Raw genomic sequence first — 14,108 nt, forward strand, 5'->3', positions numbered from 1 at the left:
ATGATTTTTAGTATTAAACACCAAGAGACATTTTACTAGGAAACAAGAACCAGCTAGATGTTTGGAGGATGCCTATATTTGGTGATTGCCAGGGAGAAAGAATGTTTTGATCTTAGCCAAAAAAATAATTGTTTTCAACTTATGTGGCAAATTGCTGAAGGATTAAATACACTATTTGGCAAGTCCTTGCATTTAATGTTTCTTACAGAATAAAATGTTGTTTGATTTTTACATTTTAATTGATTATAGGTACTTAACTATTGTGAGATGATGTTTTGTTTTTCCACTATTTGATGTCAAGTGATCTTTCCCAGGCAGTGTGAAGGTGATAATACTTAATATCATAGTGACTTTAGTAAGATGACTTCTTGTACATCGGTCATGGTAGTTGTTATTTAGTTGCTGTATCTGATTCTTGTGACCCCATGGACTATAGCCTGCCAGGTTCCTTCTGTACATGAGATTTCCCAGGCAAGAATACTGGAGTGGGTTGCCATTTCTTCTCCAGAGGATCTTCTTGACCAAGGGAATGAACCGACATCTCCTGCATTGGCAGGTGGATTCTTTACAACTGAATCTGGGAATTTGGGGAAGCCCATCATAGTAGTAGATACCATAAATAAGAGCTATTCAAAATAATAACTATTCATAAATAAGAACTATAGTTAAGATGTTTAAAGGGTGGCAGTCTAATGAGGTACTGTTTTGATGATTTGGGGGACTGATGCTAAAGCTGAAACTGCAATACTTTGGCCACCTCATGCGACGAGTTGACTCACTGAAAAAGACTCTGATGCTGGGAAAGGTTGGGGGCGGGAGGAGAAGGGGACGACAGAGAATGAGATGGCTGGATGGCATCACCAACTCTGTGGGCATGAGTTTGAGTGAACTCCGGGTGTTGGTGATGGACAGGGAGGCCTGGCGTGCTGTGATTCATGGGGTCGCAGAGAGTTGGACACGACTGAGCTACTGAACTGAACTGAACTGAGCTATGGTTCAGCTTCCTGGGAGGATGAGACTTGTCCTTAGTTTTTTAAAAGATTTTTCATTGTAAATTGTCCATAAAAACCATTGTTGTTTACTTTACAGCTAGTGCCTTCCATGTGTCTCTTATATATCAATGGCTGACCCAAATGGTTGTGAGAAATTTGTTTCCTGCTAGCTCACAGTCTTTCCTGAAGGAAATTACCTTCACCATTCTATAAATATTTAAATACTTTTATTTATTTATTTGGCTGTACCAGGTCTTAGTTGTGGCATGTGGGACTTTTTAATTTTGGCCCACGAACTCTTAGTTGTGGCATGTGGGACCTAGTTCCCTGACGGGATCAAAACTAGCCCCCTGCATTGGGAGCATAGAGTCTTAGCCACTGGACCAGGAAGTCTCTGCCTCCATCATTCTTGAAGCTGTACCTTATATACGGGTGATTGTTACTGTGTTCTCTGCCATAGAGAACTTATGATATTGGTAGCCATGAGTGACTGAATCAGGGTGGGACCCAAAGCCAGCCAATCTGTAGGCTGGCCAGCAACCTGTGAGATGATCTCCTGATGTGGAAACGGGAAGCTGATGGTTTGTTGGGCTATGCGTGGTGCTCAGAAAATTGGTGTGAGATAAGGGAGCTGTATAATAAGCAAAACGGGCTAGAAGCTAGGTCCAGCTATGCAGCTCTTCCTGTGTGGTGGTAAGGGGAAAGAGTCTTCTTGCAAATAATAAGTTGTTTCTTTTTGAGCCTCTGTCCTTCATTAGGGCTTTCACTATTTGATTTCTGTGTCTATACCACTAGCTCTGATCTCTCAACCTTGCTCCATTTTTAATGATCAGTCATTTGCTGAGTATTTTCACTTAAATGACTTTGCCTCATCTTACCTTTAACATATACAGAATAGGATAATCTTTAACCTAAAATTGAAATTCTTAACATGCTATATTTTAGTCATTGACATCATCATCTTTCTTATTAAAATTAAAGTTCTCATTTTTATCTTTTTTTCCCATGCTTTTTTTTGTTATATAAGTTTCAGATGTACAGCATTATAGTTCAACATCTGAATATACCACAGAGGGATCACCGCCACAGTCTAGTTATCATCCATCACCATACATTTTACCCCTTTCACCCATTTCACCTATAACACTAACCGCCTTCTCTCTCTGGTAACCTCTTATCCATTCTCTTTGTCTGTGAGGTTTTTTGTCTTTTGTTTGTCTGTTGTTTTGGGTTTGGGTTTTTTTCTTTTTTTTCAGATTCCATGTATGAGTGAAATCATGTGCTATCTGTTTTTCTCTTATTTCTCTTAGCGTAATATTTTCATGGCCCATCCATGTTAACGTTTTTCTCTGACTATACATTTTCTTTAGTTTCAAGAAACGTTTCAAAGAGATTGGATAAAGTTTATAAGGGGTATTTATAAGTTCAGTTCAGTTCAGTCGCTCAGTCGTGTCCGACTCTTTGCGACCGCATGAATCACAGCACGCCAGGCCTCCCTGTCCATCACCAACTTCCAGAGTTCACTCAACTCATGTCCATCGAGTTGGTGATGCCATCCAGCCATCTCATTCTCCGTCGTCCCCTTCTCCTCCTGCCCCCAATCCCTCCCAGCATCAGAGTCTTTTCCAATGAGTCAACTCGTCGCATGAGGTGGCCAAAGTATTGGAGTTTCAGCTTTAGCATCAGTCCTTCCAGTGAACACCCAGCACTGATCTCCAGGGCTTCCTTATAGTTCTTACATTGTGTTTTAGTAATTTTACCCACAAGTATAAGTCTCATTTCCCCAGATTTAACAATAAGTTCTACAAAGAAAGTGTTCCTGGTCTCATCCCTTTTTTAGATACATGATAGTATTTTATATAGTGATGGGTACAGAGTGATTTCTATTTTATGATTAATATTTGTTGAATTTAATGATAATGAAAATGGGGAAATATGCTAGAAAACATCTGTGAGTTGTAACTGATTGTAAACTCATATTTTCCCAGTTCCTATTTTGATGAGAAAGGTTTGGTGAGACAACAGCTGGATTCTTTTGATGAGTTTATTCAGATGTCTGTTCAAAGAATTGTGGAAGATGCTCCACCTATAGACCTACAAGCTGAAGCTCAGCATGCTAGTGGAGAAGTTGAAGAACCGGTAAGATGGTTATTTTAATAAAGTAACATAAGTAAGGGTATTGATTTGAAATTCAATCCTTTTCTTACCTGGCTTAAAGGTTAAAATAGAAAGTAGGTGTTTTTTGTAGTGTACATATAAAAGTTTCTATCAGCTCCTGATTTATTCTTAATAATGGAGAGATGCATTTTTGCAAGTAATGCAGAACTGTTAATTCTTATTCAGATAGTAGGTATTTAATAGTCAGGAAGAGGAATCTCAAGAGATATGATGAGCTACTAAGAGAAGCAAGCCAGAAATAGTCATATTACTTCAGAAAAATCCTCCTTTTGTCTTTCCAAGTGTAAGGAATCAAAAGAAAAAGTAGGTGAAGGACTTCCCCCTTGATTATTTGTTTCATGAAATACATTATTATATCAGTATAAGAGATAAGGGAAAATCACCCAAATATATTACCTCTTTTAATTTTTCTAAATTTTTTTTTTTTAAAACACATGCATGTTTTCAGCATTGTTAAAATCATACCTGGGCTATCATTTTAGAATCTAGTTTTAAGTGAGTGATTGTAAAGAAGTGTGTATGTAGTCAAAAACAATGACTGTCCCTAGTGTTTTTTTCTTAATTTATTTATTTTTAATTGGAGGATAATTGCTTTACAGTGTTGGTTTCTGCCATATATCAACATAAATCAGCCCTAATAGGTATACATATTTCCCCACCCTCATGAACTTTCTTCCCACCCCAGTTTTGTTTTTGTTTTTTTAAGCACTATTTATTTATTGGCTGCGTGCGTTGGGGGATCTGAATTTCCCCCACCAGGGATCAAACCCAGGCCATGGCAGTGAAAGCATGGAATCCTAGCCACTAAGCCACCAGGGAATTCCATGTTCCTAGTTTTTGAGTAGAGAGGCAGCTTGATTGGTCTTGAGGGACAGGGAAAACTAAAAACCAAAATGAGGTAGAAAAGAAGTAAAATTAGACAAAGGGAGAGATTATTATTTCCTGCCAGATCAGTCCCTCTTTTCTGTAGCTTATCTCATAAGGGCTGGTGTATTATTCTCATTTTAGGTGGAGATACTGTGTAGACTTTGCTCTTGAGAACAAAAATAATTGACTCTTCTGGCACTGGGTTGGAAAAATGGGTGTAAAATATCTTTTTTTTTGTTTTTTTATGTATGGCATTTTTTTCTGTATGGTCTTCTCAAAACAAGAGATAACAATATAGCATATTCAGAGTTCCAAAATAAGCACTATGGAAGGAATAGGTCTCTCAAGCTTTGGTATAAGAACTTAGTGAAAAAAATGGGAGGGACTTAAGCTGACCATGAAGGGGATTTGTCTTGGAGAAAAGATATTTAATCATTTCAGCAAAAGATACTTTATGAATTTGGCTTGTGGTTGGAATGGAGGGACCCCCGTAGTCAGTATATTGTTTTTGACTTGATCTCTTTTTGATAGTGGAAGATAAGATGGAACTAGGTTGTCACATGCTTGGATGTCATTGGCTGTCATGGGAAATTGTGGAAAGAGTGTCAAAGAATTATACAAGCGTTATTTTAAAAAGGTTGCTTTGGAAATAATGTTTACTGGGAATGGCAAGAGACTTGAGTCAGATACAAATTTTGAAAGAGCTTAAGTTTCAGATAATAATGTCCTAAACTCAGGTGATAGTGGAAATGAGTAGCTGGGTGGCTGAATTCCTTTCGTTTCATTATTGCCAGTAGTTCTTTTTGCTCTTTACCTACTCCAGCTTGGGAAACTTATGTATTAATAATTTTCCTTTAATGATCTGCTTAGTTCCATCTTTTCCTTTTCTGACGTTTGATTTAGAGAGAAATTCCATATCCAGTTCTCTTGGATCTTGTTTTATTGGGTAGCAGATAGATATTTAATTGAAAATTTTTCTTTCTCTTTTCTTTCTTTTCTAACTGTGAAATAAGCTATAGTCAGCCATGGTTGGAAATTCTCATTTATGTAGAATAGTAATTAGGATTTTCTGTTTTGTTTTTTTTTAATTCCTCTTTGCACACAGTATTATCAGAAGCTGGCTATCATACTGATTCCATACATCTCTTACACAGAAATACCCCCTCAAGGATTCCCAGTTATCTACCCATGGGAATTGGCAGTTAGTGAATGGGGCAGAATGCTAAGTCTCAGGAAGGTTTCTTGAGACATTTTTGTGGGAAGTTTTGGGGCAAAGGGAGAGATGAAACCCAACAAGGAGCGTTCCATCCTCCTTCTTCCTGGGGAAATTCCAATCCCCAAGGTTTTCTGAAGAAAGGCACCTCTCAGCGACTAGGGATGGGTGGTGCCCACACCTACTGCCTGGATTAGGTTGAGGCAGAAGAGGACAGCGTTAAGCAGCAGAGTTCACAGACCCAAGGCAGAGAATTGAAATGCCTGTTGGGGAGAGAAGGGGACTAAGAGAGCCCAGAGGTCCAAGTTATAAATTCCACTCTGTCTCCAGTTCTGAGCAGAAACTCTTCTTCCCAAGACTCAAGTGGAGTTTTAATTCAGGGACTGGCTTTTCTTCAGGGCACAGAGAGGACAAGTCAGGTGGAGATCCAATGGTAGTGAAGGTGGAGAGTTAAGGTATCAGACACAGAGATGGACACTCCTACAACAAACACAGACCACAGCAGTTTTGAAGGTATAAGCCAGGATCAGGGTAAAAAAAAAATTCAGCTGTGTTTGAAATACAAAAATTTAAATCACTGCTTCCATGTTGTCCCTTCCTACATTCCCAGTATTTTTTTCAAGACTAGAGATCTGGGTGGTAAGAAGAAATAGGGGAAAATACTGAGACTCCACAGAAGTGGAGGAGAAAATATAGGCTCTAGGAGAGCGTGGGAGCACAATCCAGTCACAGAAGAAAGAGGGTGCTTCCCCTGCCCTGTGTCAGAGGTGCTCAGAGCTTTCCTTCCAGTACTGACAGAAAGGAGTGAGAAGGAAGGGGAAGCAGGTACAGGTTGGGGTGAGGGTGGGGCACCTACAGACAAGATGGAGTCTTAATCACTGTGACCCAAGATGATCCTGCAAGCATCACTTGGGGGGCTGGTTGAGAAGTCACCCAGCAGCTTGTCTTGGATTTTTTGAGGGATTGAAGAGCCAGCTTAGTATTCAGAAAACTAAGATCATGGCATCCGGTCCTGTCACTTCATGGTAAATAGACGGGGAAACAGTGGAAACAGTGGTTGACTTTATTTCTCTGGGCTTCAAAATCACCACAGATGGTGACTGCAGCCATGAAATTAAAAGACGCTTACTCCTTGGAAGAAAAGTTATGACCAACCTAGACAGCATATTAAAAAACAGAGACATTACTTTGCCAACAAGGGTCTGTCTAGTCAAGGCTATGGGTTTTCCTGTGGTCATGTATTGATGTGAGAGTTGGACTATAACGAAAGCTGAGCGCCGAAGAATTGATGTTTTGGACTGTGGTGTTGGAGAAGACTCTTGAGAGTCCCTTGGACAGCAAGGAGATCCAACCAGTCTGTCCTAAAGGAGATCAGTCCTGGGTGTTCACTGGAAGGACTGATGCTGAAGCTGAAACTCCAGTACTTTTGGCCACCTGATACGAAGAGCTGACTCAGTTGAAAAGACTCTGATGCTTGGAAAGATTGAGGGCAGGAGGAGAAGGGGACAACAGATGATGAGATGGTTGGATGGCATCACCGACTCAATGGACATGGGTTTGGGTGGGCTCTGGGAGTTGGTGATGGACAGGGAGGCCCGGCGTGCTGCGGTTCATGGGGTCGCAGAGTCGGACGTGACTGAGTAAACTGAACTGAAATGATCTGAACAGCCAGGAGTGGTGGTCTTCACTGGAGTGACTGCTGAATCTTTTCTTTGGCTGACTGCAGCACCTGATATTTGATCTGCCCCTTAATGCCACTGGGTGTACCACTTTATGGGAATTACTGTCTCGGATCACCCCTGCATCTATGATTTCTTCCACAACCGAGAAGAATGTTCACCAGCAGAGCGCGCTTTTCTACATTTTCCCTCAGCATCTGTTTCAGTTAGTTGAAGAAGCAGTTCAGAACAGCCGTGAACTTCAGTTCATTTTCATAGGAGCTGCCAATCATACAGAAATAGAGATTGATACTGCTTTTGTATACCACTTTCAGGCTTTCTAAAAGGGCAGCTTCACTGTCAATCCTATGGGTCTTGTTGAAAATATTCTTCTCAAAGGCCTTTTGCTTCTTGATGCTGGTTTAGGTGTCATTGTACTTGGCAAAAGTGGATCTCCATCATTGTCCAGAATAAAGATGACTTTGACCAGTATACAGGAAGGGTTCCAAAATCAGCGCCTCCATTTTGCCCTGCAACTGGTGCTAACATCTTCTGTGTGTTTAATTGAAGAGTTAGGTTTACTTTTTCCCGTATTCTGTTGATTAGTTTAGAACACGTTTCTAATTGTATGAATTTATCTTTTCTTTGTTTTCCGGTAACTTTGTTAACCTAACCTCAGCTAAGGAGAGGGCACATGAAACAGCTATACAGATCATTAATGTAAATCCATTTTAGTTGTTTGGCATGAATTCAGAGCATATGATATGTGCTTAGTCTTTGCAGTCTCTTTTTGTCTTCCACCTTAAGAGAGTGATGAAGTGTTAAACTTGATGTCTATGGAATATGGATAGTGACTGTGGAGAGTCACCATTTTAGTAAAGTGGATTAACTTTGGCATTTTCTAGAGCTGTTTCTACTCAAAATGTTAATGTTGATTAAAATGGAATCATTAAATCTTTTATGGAAAAAATTATTTACTTTTTTCCATGAATTTTTATTTCATTTTAGCCAAGATATTTGCTGAAGTTTGAACAGATTTACCTGTCCAAGCCCACCCATTGGGAAAGAGATGGTGCTCCATCACCAATGATGCCAAATGAGGCCAGATTAAGAAATCTCACGTAAGAAACCGTGTTTCTTTTCCAGCAGCTGATTTTGAAAGAAAATTCAGAAAATAGAATTTTGGCCAGTTGAGAGTTTTAGCAAATGCCTTTCTATTAACTTGTGATCTACTTTTATTTTCAAAGGTACTCTGCTCCACTTTATGTTGACATAACAAAAACAGTCATTAAAGAAGGTGAAGAACAACTTCAGACACAGCATCAGAAAACTTTTATAGGAAAAATTCCAATTATGTTGCGGTCAACTTACTGCCTATTGAATGGCTTAACTGATCGTGATCTTTGTGAGTTAAATGAATGCCCCTTGGATCCTGGTGGCTACTTCATTATTAATGGATCAGAAAAGGTATAGTAGCAGTATTTATAAAAAATACCAAATGATCATTAAGCTCATGAAAGTTGAAATTCAAAAGTAAATTTTTGTGTAATAATCTGGAAGTAGCAGTTGAATTATTAGGGAGGTGACAGCTGAATTTATATTAAACCAAAACTTTGTTTAGCTATATATAATATACACTAGAAATTTGGTCAATTTGAGCTTAATATGTTTCAGTGAAGTGTTTATGCAAAATGGAATATGTAAAGTTTAAGAATTGTTATTTCAGTGAGCTTGTACAGTCAGATTAAGATGCAGCTTTCACTGTTCTTTCTAATTCAAAGACCTTGTGTGTTTTATGGCTGTAACTTTTACTGTCCATGTAGGTTCTGATTGCTCAAGAGAAAATGGCAACAAACACAGTCTATGTGTTTGCCAAAAAGGATTCCAAATATGCCTACACAGGAGAGTGTAGATCATGTCTGGAGAATTCTTCTCGACCCACCAGCACTATCTGGGTTAGCATGCTGGCGAGAGGAGGACAGGTATGAAATATTGCATGATATTGTTGGGTTTATTCCTTCTGATCTAGTTCTGTAAGTTACCAGACTGCATGCTTTGTCAAAAAGTTTTTCTGGAACATATTATCAGTGTTGTATGAAAGGCATCTTATTATTTATTAATACTTATTGCTGTGTAACAAATTACTCCAGTGGCAACATTTATCGTGTTACAGTTTCTGGATGTGGATTAGCTGGGTCCTCTGGTCACAAGGCTGCAATCAAGGTTTTTGGGCCACAGTCATTGTAAGACTCATTTTTGTGCTTGTTGGCAAGATTCAGTTTCTTGCCACGTGGTGCCCCTCCATATAGCCCCTGACAACATGGCAGCTTGCTTTTTAGAGTAATTGAGCAGAGCCATGGAGCATATGAACAAAATGGAAATTGCCGTCTTTTATGCCTTAATCTTGAAAGCAACATTCTGTCATTTTTGTCACATTCTCTTTGTTAGGTGCAATTCAGCACATCCAGTCTATTCTCCAGGGGGACCACACAAGGCAGTAATAGAGGCAGGGATCATTGAGCACCATCTTAAAGAAGCCACCCAGCATAGGCATGTTACGTACGATAATGTAATCTAGCATTTCTTGACTATAGCTGTGTGCCAGCTATGTTACTTAGGTCACTTGATTTAATTTTTGCAATTCCCCTGAAAATTTGTTGTAACTAATTTCATGTATTTTTATTTGTTAAACTTTTTAATGTAAGTCATATATGCACATTAAAGTGGTTCAGAAAAGTACAAAAAGTAGTCTTCCTTTGACCTCCAAATCTCTTCCCACAGAAGCAGCTACTTTTGATCATTTCTTATGAGTCCATTCAGAAATAGTCTTAATTCAAAAACAGTGTTTGCACCTTGCTGGTGTCTTTTAAAAAAACAAGTTTAGATCAGCAGTTTTTCATTATTTCTGAGTTGTGATACTCCATGTATGGATGTAGTATAATTTATTGAGCCATTCCCTTGTGATGGACAGGGAGGCCTGGTGTGCTGCGGTTCATGGGGTTGCAAAGAGTCGGACACGAGTGAGTGAGTGAACTGAACTGAACTTGTGATGGATGTTTAGGTTTCCAGTCTTGTGCTTTTAGAAACACTTCTACAGAGTGTAATGTCACTTTGATGTTTTATAAAGAACTTGAACATAGAGGTTTAAGGGCCTCAAGTTAAAAATCCCTTGTAGAATAATGTTTTAAAGAATTAAAATGTTTTTTTCTTGTGACTGGGGGTAGAATGGAGCCCAGCTACAAGTGTTTGGGAAAGATCCACAGGTGATTGTGATGTGGATTCTTAATTCATAAGTGTTGGCCTGGATTTTGGAGGGCAGAAGTATAAGGAACACAGTATATTAGGGAGATTATCATGGAAGGTATGGGCAAAATCAATTAATCAGAGGCAGAGAAAGGAAAATCATCTAGATTTAGTGATAAAGTTTGATATAATATGAGGATGACTCAAGATCCTATGGTTTTTAACAGAATTTTGATTTAGTCAGTTGAGGAATGGGGCTTTGGGACCCATGTTGTTGTATTTAATTCCCTGGAATATTCTCATGCGGAGCCAGAGTTGAAAATCACTAAGCAAAAACATAAGGTGTTTGTCTTATAATCATGAAATAAAATTAAGAGGATAACATTTTAAAGGGAATGAAATGAACACTTGAGGTGTATGGTCTTTATTTTGTTGACATTTTAATATACATGTATGTTTCTATGTAGTTATTTTAGGGGATTTTGCTCCTGCTTTTTCTGACTGTGCCATGTGGCTTGCAAGATCTTAGTTCCCTAACCAGGGATTGAACCCAGGCCTCAGCAGTGAAAGGGCCAAGTCCTAACCACTGGACCAGCAGGCAACTCCCTCTATGTAGTGTTTTTAACTTTTTTAAATTCACAGATTAATTGTTCATAGTGATTCTGTCAGCTTGGAAGTTGTGGCTAAAAGGTGTAGCCACCTGCCCATTCCCATACTCTGTATGCTTTTGCCGTGCTCTGTAGTCACATCTGGCCAAGTGTGGGATACTTGGTATCTCACAACTCTTTGCATCAACCAAGCTTTGTATAATCATTGCCCAGGGGTTCACTGTTTTGCCTATTAGTGCCCACAGTAGCTATTTTATAACAATCAAAACCTTCCTTCACCTCTCTAACTTTACAAATTAGGAAATGGAGTTTAATTACTTGCCTTGGGCCTTGAGGCTTGCTGACAAAGAGACTGAAATTAGTATTCTCAGCCATTGAATTTCCTGTACCTTATTAAGCTCAAGTGTGTGTGCCTTAAAAGAAGACTAGTCAGTCTGCCTGAAGTGGAAACACTGATTATGAGTGTCAAAAGCCTATAGGCAGCCATGAAAAAAAAAAAAGATTGTATTGTTCTATCCTGAGGTTCAAGATAAAATAGATAACTTCCAAGAATTGATTTTTAGAGAGAATGTAGTGATGTGAGCAGTACATGGTGTAGGGATTCTTTTTAAATGTTTTCCATATTCTGAAAAAGGTCTTGAAATAGGTGGAATAATTGTTGAAACAATGGAATGGCAGTTGGAGTTGTGAGGATTGTGGGTATAGGAAAAGACCAAGATGAAGATTTAGGTATCAGTTGTGAAAAGTTGTTCCTGAACACTCATGAGATGAAATAAGGTTTCTAAGGAAGGGTGCCTGAAGTAGTAGGAGGAAGACAACAGAAACGGTTATTAAATGGACCATGATAATGTAGGATTATGAGGCCAAGAGAAGGTAGAATTTGATACTAAAGGAGAGAAATTTGATTAAAATTGAGTAACCGGGTGTTTGTATGCCAGTGAAGGATGGTGACTTATTTCATTTCTGTGTGCAATTCAAGAGAGAAATTGTAAAAGAGAAGCCTGTATGAAAGAGACTGTTTTTTAATATTGAATAATCATTCACATTTGGAGATACCTCACCGACCAACTCTCAGTTTATTTTCCATTCTGTTCTTAGCTTTTTCCCACATTTGCCTGTCTGTTGTCTCTCTTACCTTCCTTTCATCTATTTCTTGCAAACTTCCTAATTTTTTTGGTTGGAGGAAAGGACGAAGGGTAGTCTATGTTTATATTCTTTTGCGGTTAGAGTTTCCAGATACAGTCTTGAGGTATTCTAGAGAATCTTGAAATTCTCTCAGGTCTGAATGACCAACTTGTCCATCAAATAAGTAAACCTGTTGCAGTGGTTTTTTAAAAGTAGCCTTAGGACATTCCTTAGAGTATGAGAGGCATGCTTTTTTGAAATACGTACAATGGACATTTATATTAAATGGTTCTTATGATGTTTATATATGGCTGTAATCTCTATATTCTCATATTCTAATGATTTTTTTTTTCCTAGGGTGCAAAAAAGAGTGCTATTGGTCAACGTATTGTGGCAACCCTACCGTATATCAAGCAAGAAGTTCCCATCATTATTGTGTTTAGAGCGTTAGGTTTTGTGTCTGACAGAGATATTTTAGAGCATATTATTTATGATTTTGAAGATCCAGAGATGATGGAAATGGTAATGTGCAAGCAAAATGTATTCATAGTATTTTTCAAGAGATTTAAAGTTACTGACGGTTGTTAATCCTAAAACACAAAAGAAAGCTGCTCTGAAGATCAATTTAGCTGTTGTAAACCCCATTCTATTTACTGTATAGCAGAAGCCTTCAGCCCTGCCTTCACTTCTTTTCCTGACAGTTCTATGTAAAATTGACCTGAAAACTAGAGGCAGCCAGAGTTCATTGACAGCAGTAAGGAAGAAATAGTAATAAGGAAAATCATAAAGACACACTAGTCTGATGCAGTTTAGTAAGGGGAAAAGAAGAGTTGATATCTTAAATACAAAACACTTATTTTTAAAACATTTCAAACTTAAGAAAAGTCACAAATAACTCCTATATAGTCTGTGCCTGTATTTAGCAGCTGTTACTTTTGCCACATTTGTTTTAGGATTCTTTTTATCATGTATATACATTGTTTTTTTCTGGATCATTTGAAAGTGAGTTTTGGGCATCATGCCCCCTTTATTCGTAAATACTTTAGTGTATATTTCATAAGAATCAGGATATTTACTCACATGATCATAGTGCAGTTTTAAAAATTGGTATTTTGGTGTAGTACATACTGTTAACCTGGAGACCTTATTCAAGTTTTTGCCAGAGATATTGATAATGTCCTTAACGGCATTTTTTTTCCTGGTTCAAAATCCAGTCAGTCATCTATTACATGTTGTTTTTAATGTTTGCTTAGTCTCTTTTAATCTTCCCCTGTCTCTTTCTGTTGTTTCATAACACTGACGTTTTTGGAGCGGGTAGGCCATTTATTTTACAGAATATCCTTCAACTTAGATTTTTCTGATATTTCCTCATGATTAGATTCAATTTACACCCTTTCTTGGAAGGACAAATCTAGAGGTCATACTGTGTACTTCCCAGGGCATCACATCAGGAGTCACATGATGTCATTTTGTCCCATCGTTGGTAATGTGAACTTCACAGTGGCAGCTGTTAGGTTCCTCCACTGTAAAGTTACTACTTTTATGGGAAGGTTTGTTGAGTCTAGGAAAGTATGCATTTCCTCATCAATCATCCTTGTCTAAGGAGAACTTGATATTCTTAAAGTTGTCCTGAATTATCCAAAGTCTTTAAGACTACAGAGAAATAAAGTAAAATATAGGCTAGACATTGGTCACAAAGTTAGAAAGTGAAGTATATTTTAGTTGTTAGAGTATTTATTGATATGATTACATGAAAGAATAGATTGTTTAGATTTTTAAGCTTTTGGCAGTAGTTATGCTTTTTTCTTAAGGATAAGAATTTAGATAGTTAAAAGAAAGGATAAACCTCTTAAACCAAGACTGACAGCATTATGACACGTTTATTCATTTGAGCTTAGTTTGGGTGTTAAACTTCTCTAAATTGATTTTAGATATTTGAAGGGAACATTTTTAAAGTTGTTGTTTATTAAAATGTAAAAAAAAAAGAAAAATCAAACCCACTGGGCTGTTATAATGGAATTATTTGTATTTTTCTGGAAAGTATGATTGTCCATGCTGATCATTTTTTTCAGAGTTCCCTGGATCAATAAGGTGTTTTTAAGTTCTAGGGTTTTGTGGTTCTTTGAATTTCTAAAAATATTTGCATATTTAGTTAGGTGTTCATAGGGATATTTAACATATTATAAATTTACAGTTGCCTTATCTTAAGATAATGAATTCAAAA

At 37.9% G+C, this 14,108-nt stretch overlaps 1 protein-coding gene across 1 annotated transcript in view; it reads left to right on the top strand.

Annotated features, from left to right (window-relative positions):
* POLR2B (RNA polymerase II subunit B) overlaps positions 1-14,108 on the top strand; it is a 46,635-nt gene that overhangs the window by 5,097 nt on the left and 27,430 nt on the right. The window contains exons 3-7 of the mRNA XM_055434966.2: positions 2,981-3,131; positions 7,917-8,029; positions 8,156-8,375; positions 8,732-8,890; positions 12,242-12,406. Coding sequence (XP_055290941.1) covers positions 2,981-3,131; positions 7,917-8,029; positions 8,156-8,375; positions 8,732-8,890; positions 12,242-12,406 — 808 coding nt within the window. The remainder of the gene's footprint in view (positions 1-2,980; positions 3,132-7,916; positions 8,030-8,155; positions 8,376-8,731; positions 8,891-12,241; positions 12,407-14,108) is intronic.

This window comes from Moschus berezovskii, chromosome 5, assembly GCF_049115385.1.
Source record: "Moschus berezovskii isolate FMDL1 chromosome 5, NW_MosBer_1.0, whole genome shotgun sequence".
Taxonomy (NCBI): domain Eukaryota; kingdom Metazoa; phylum Chordata; class Mammalia; order Artiodactyla; family Moschidae; genus Moschus; species Moschus berezovskii.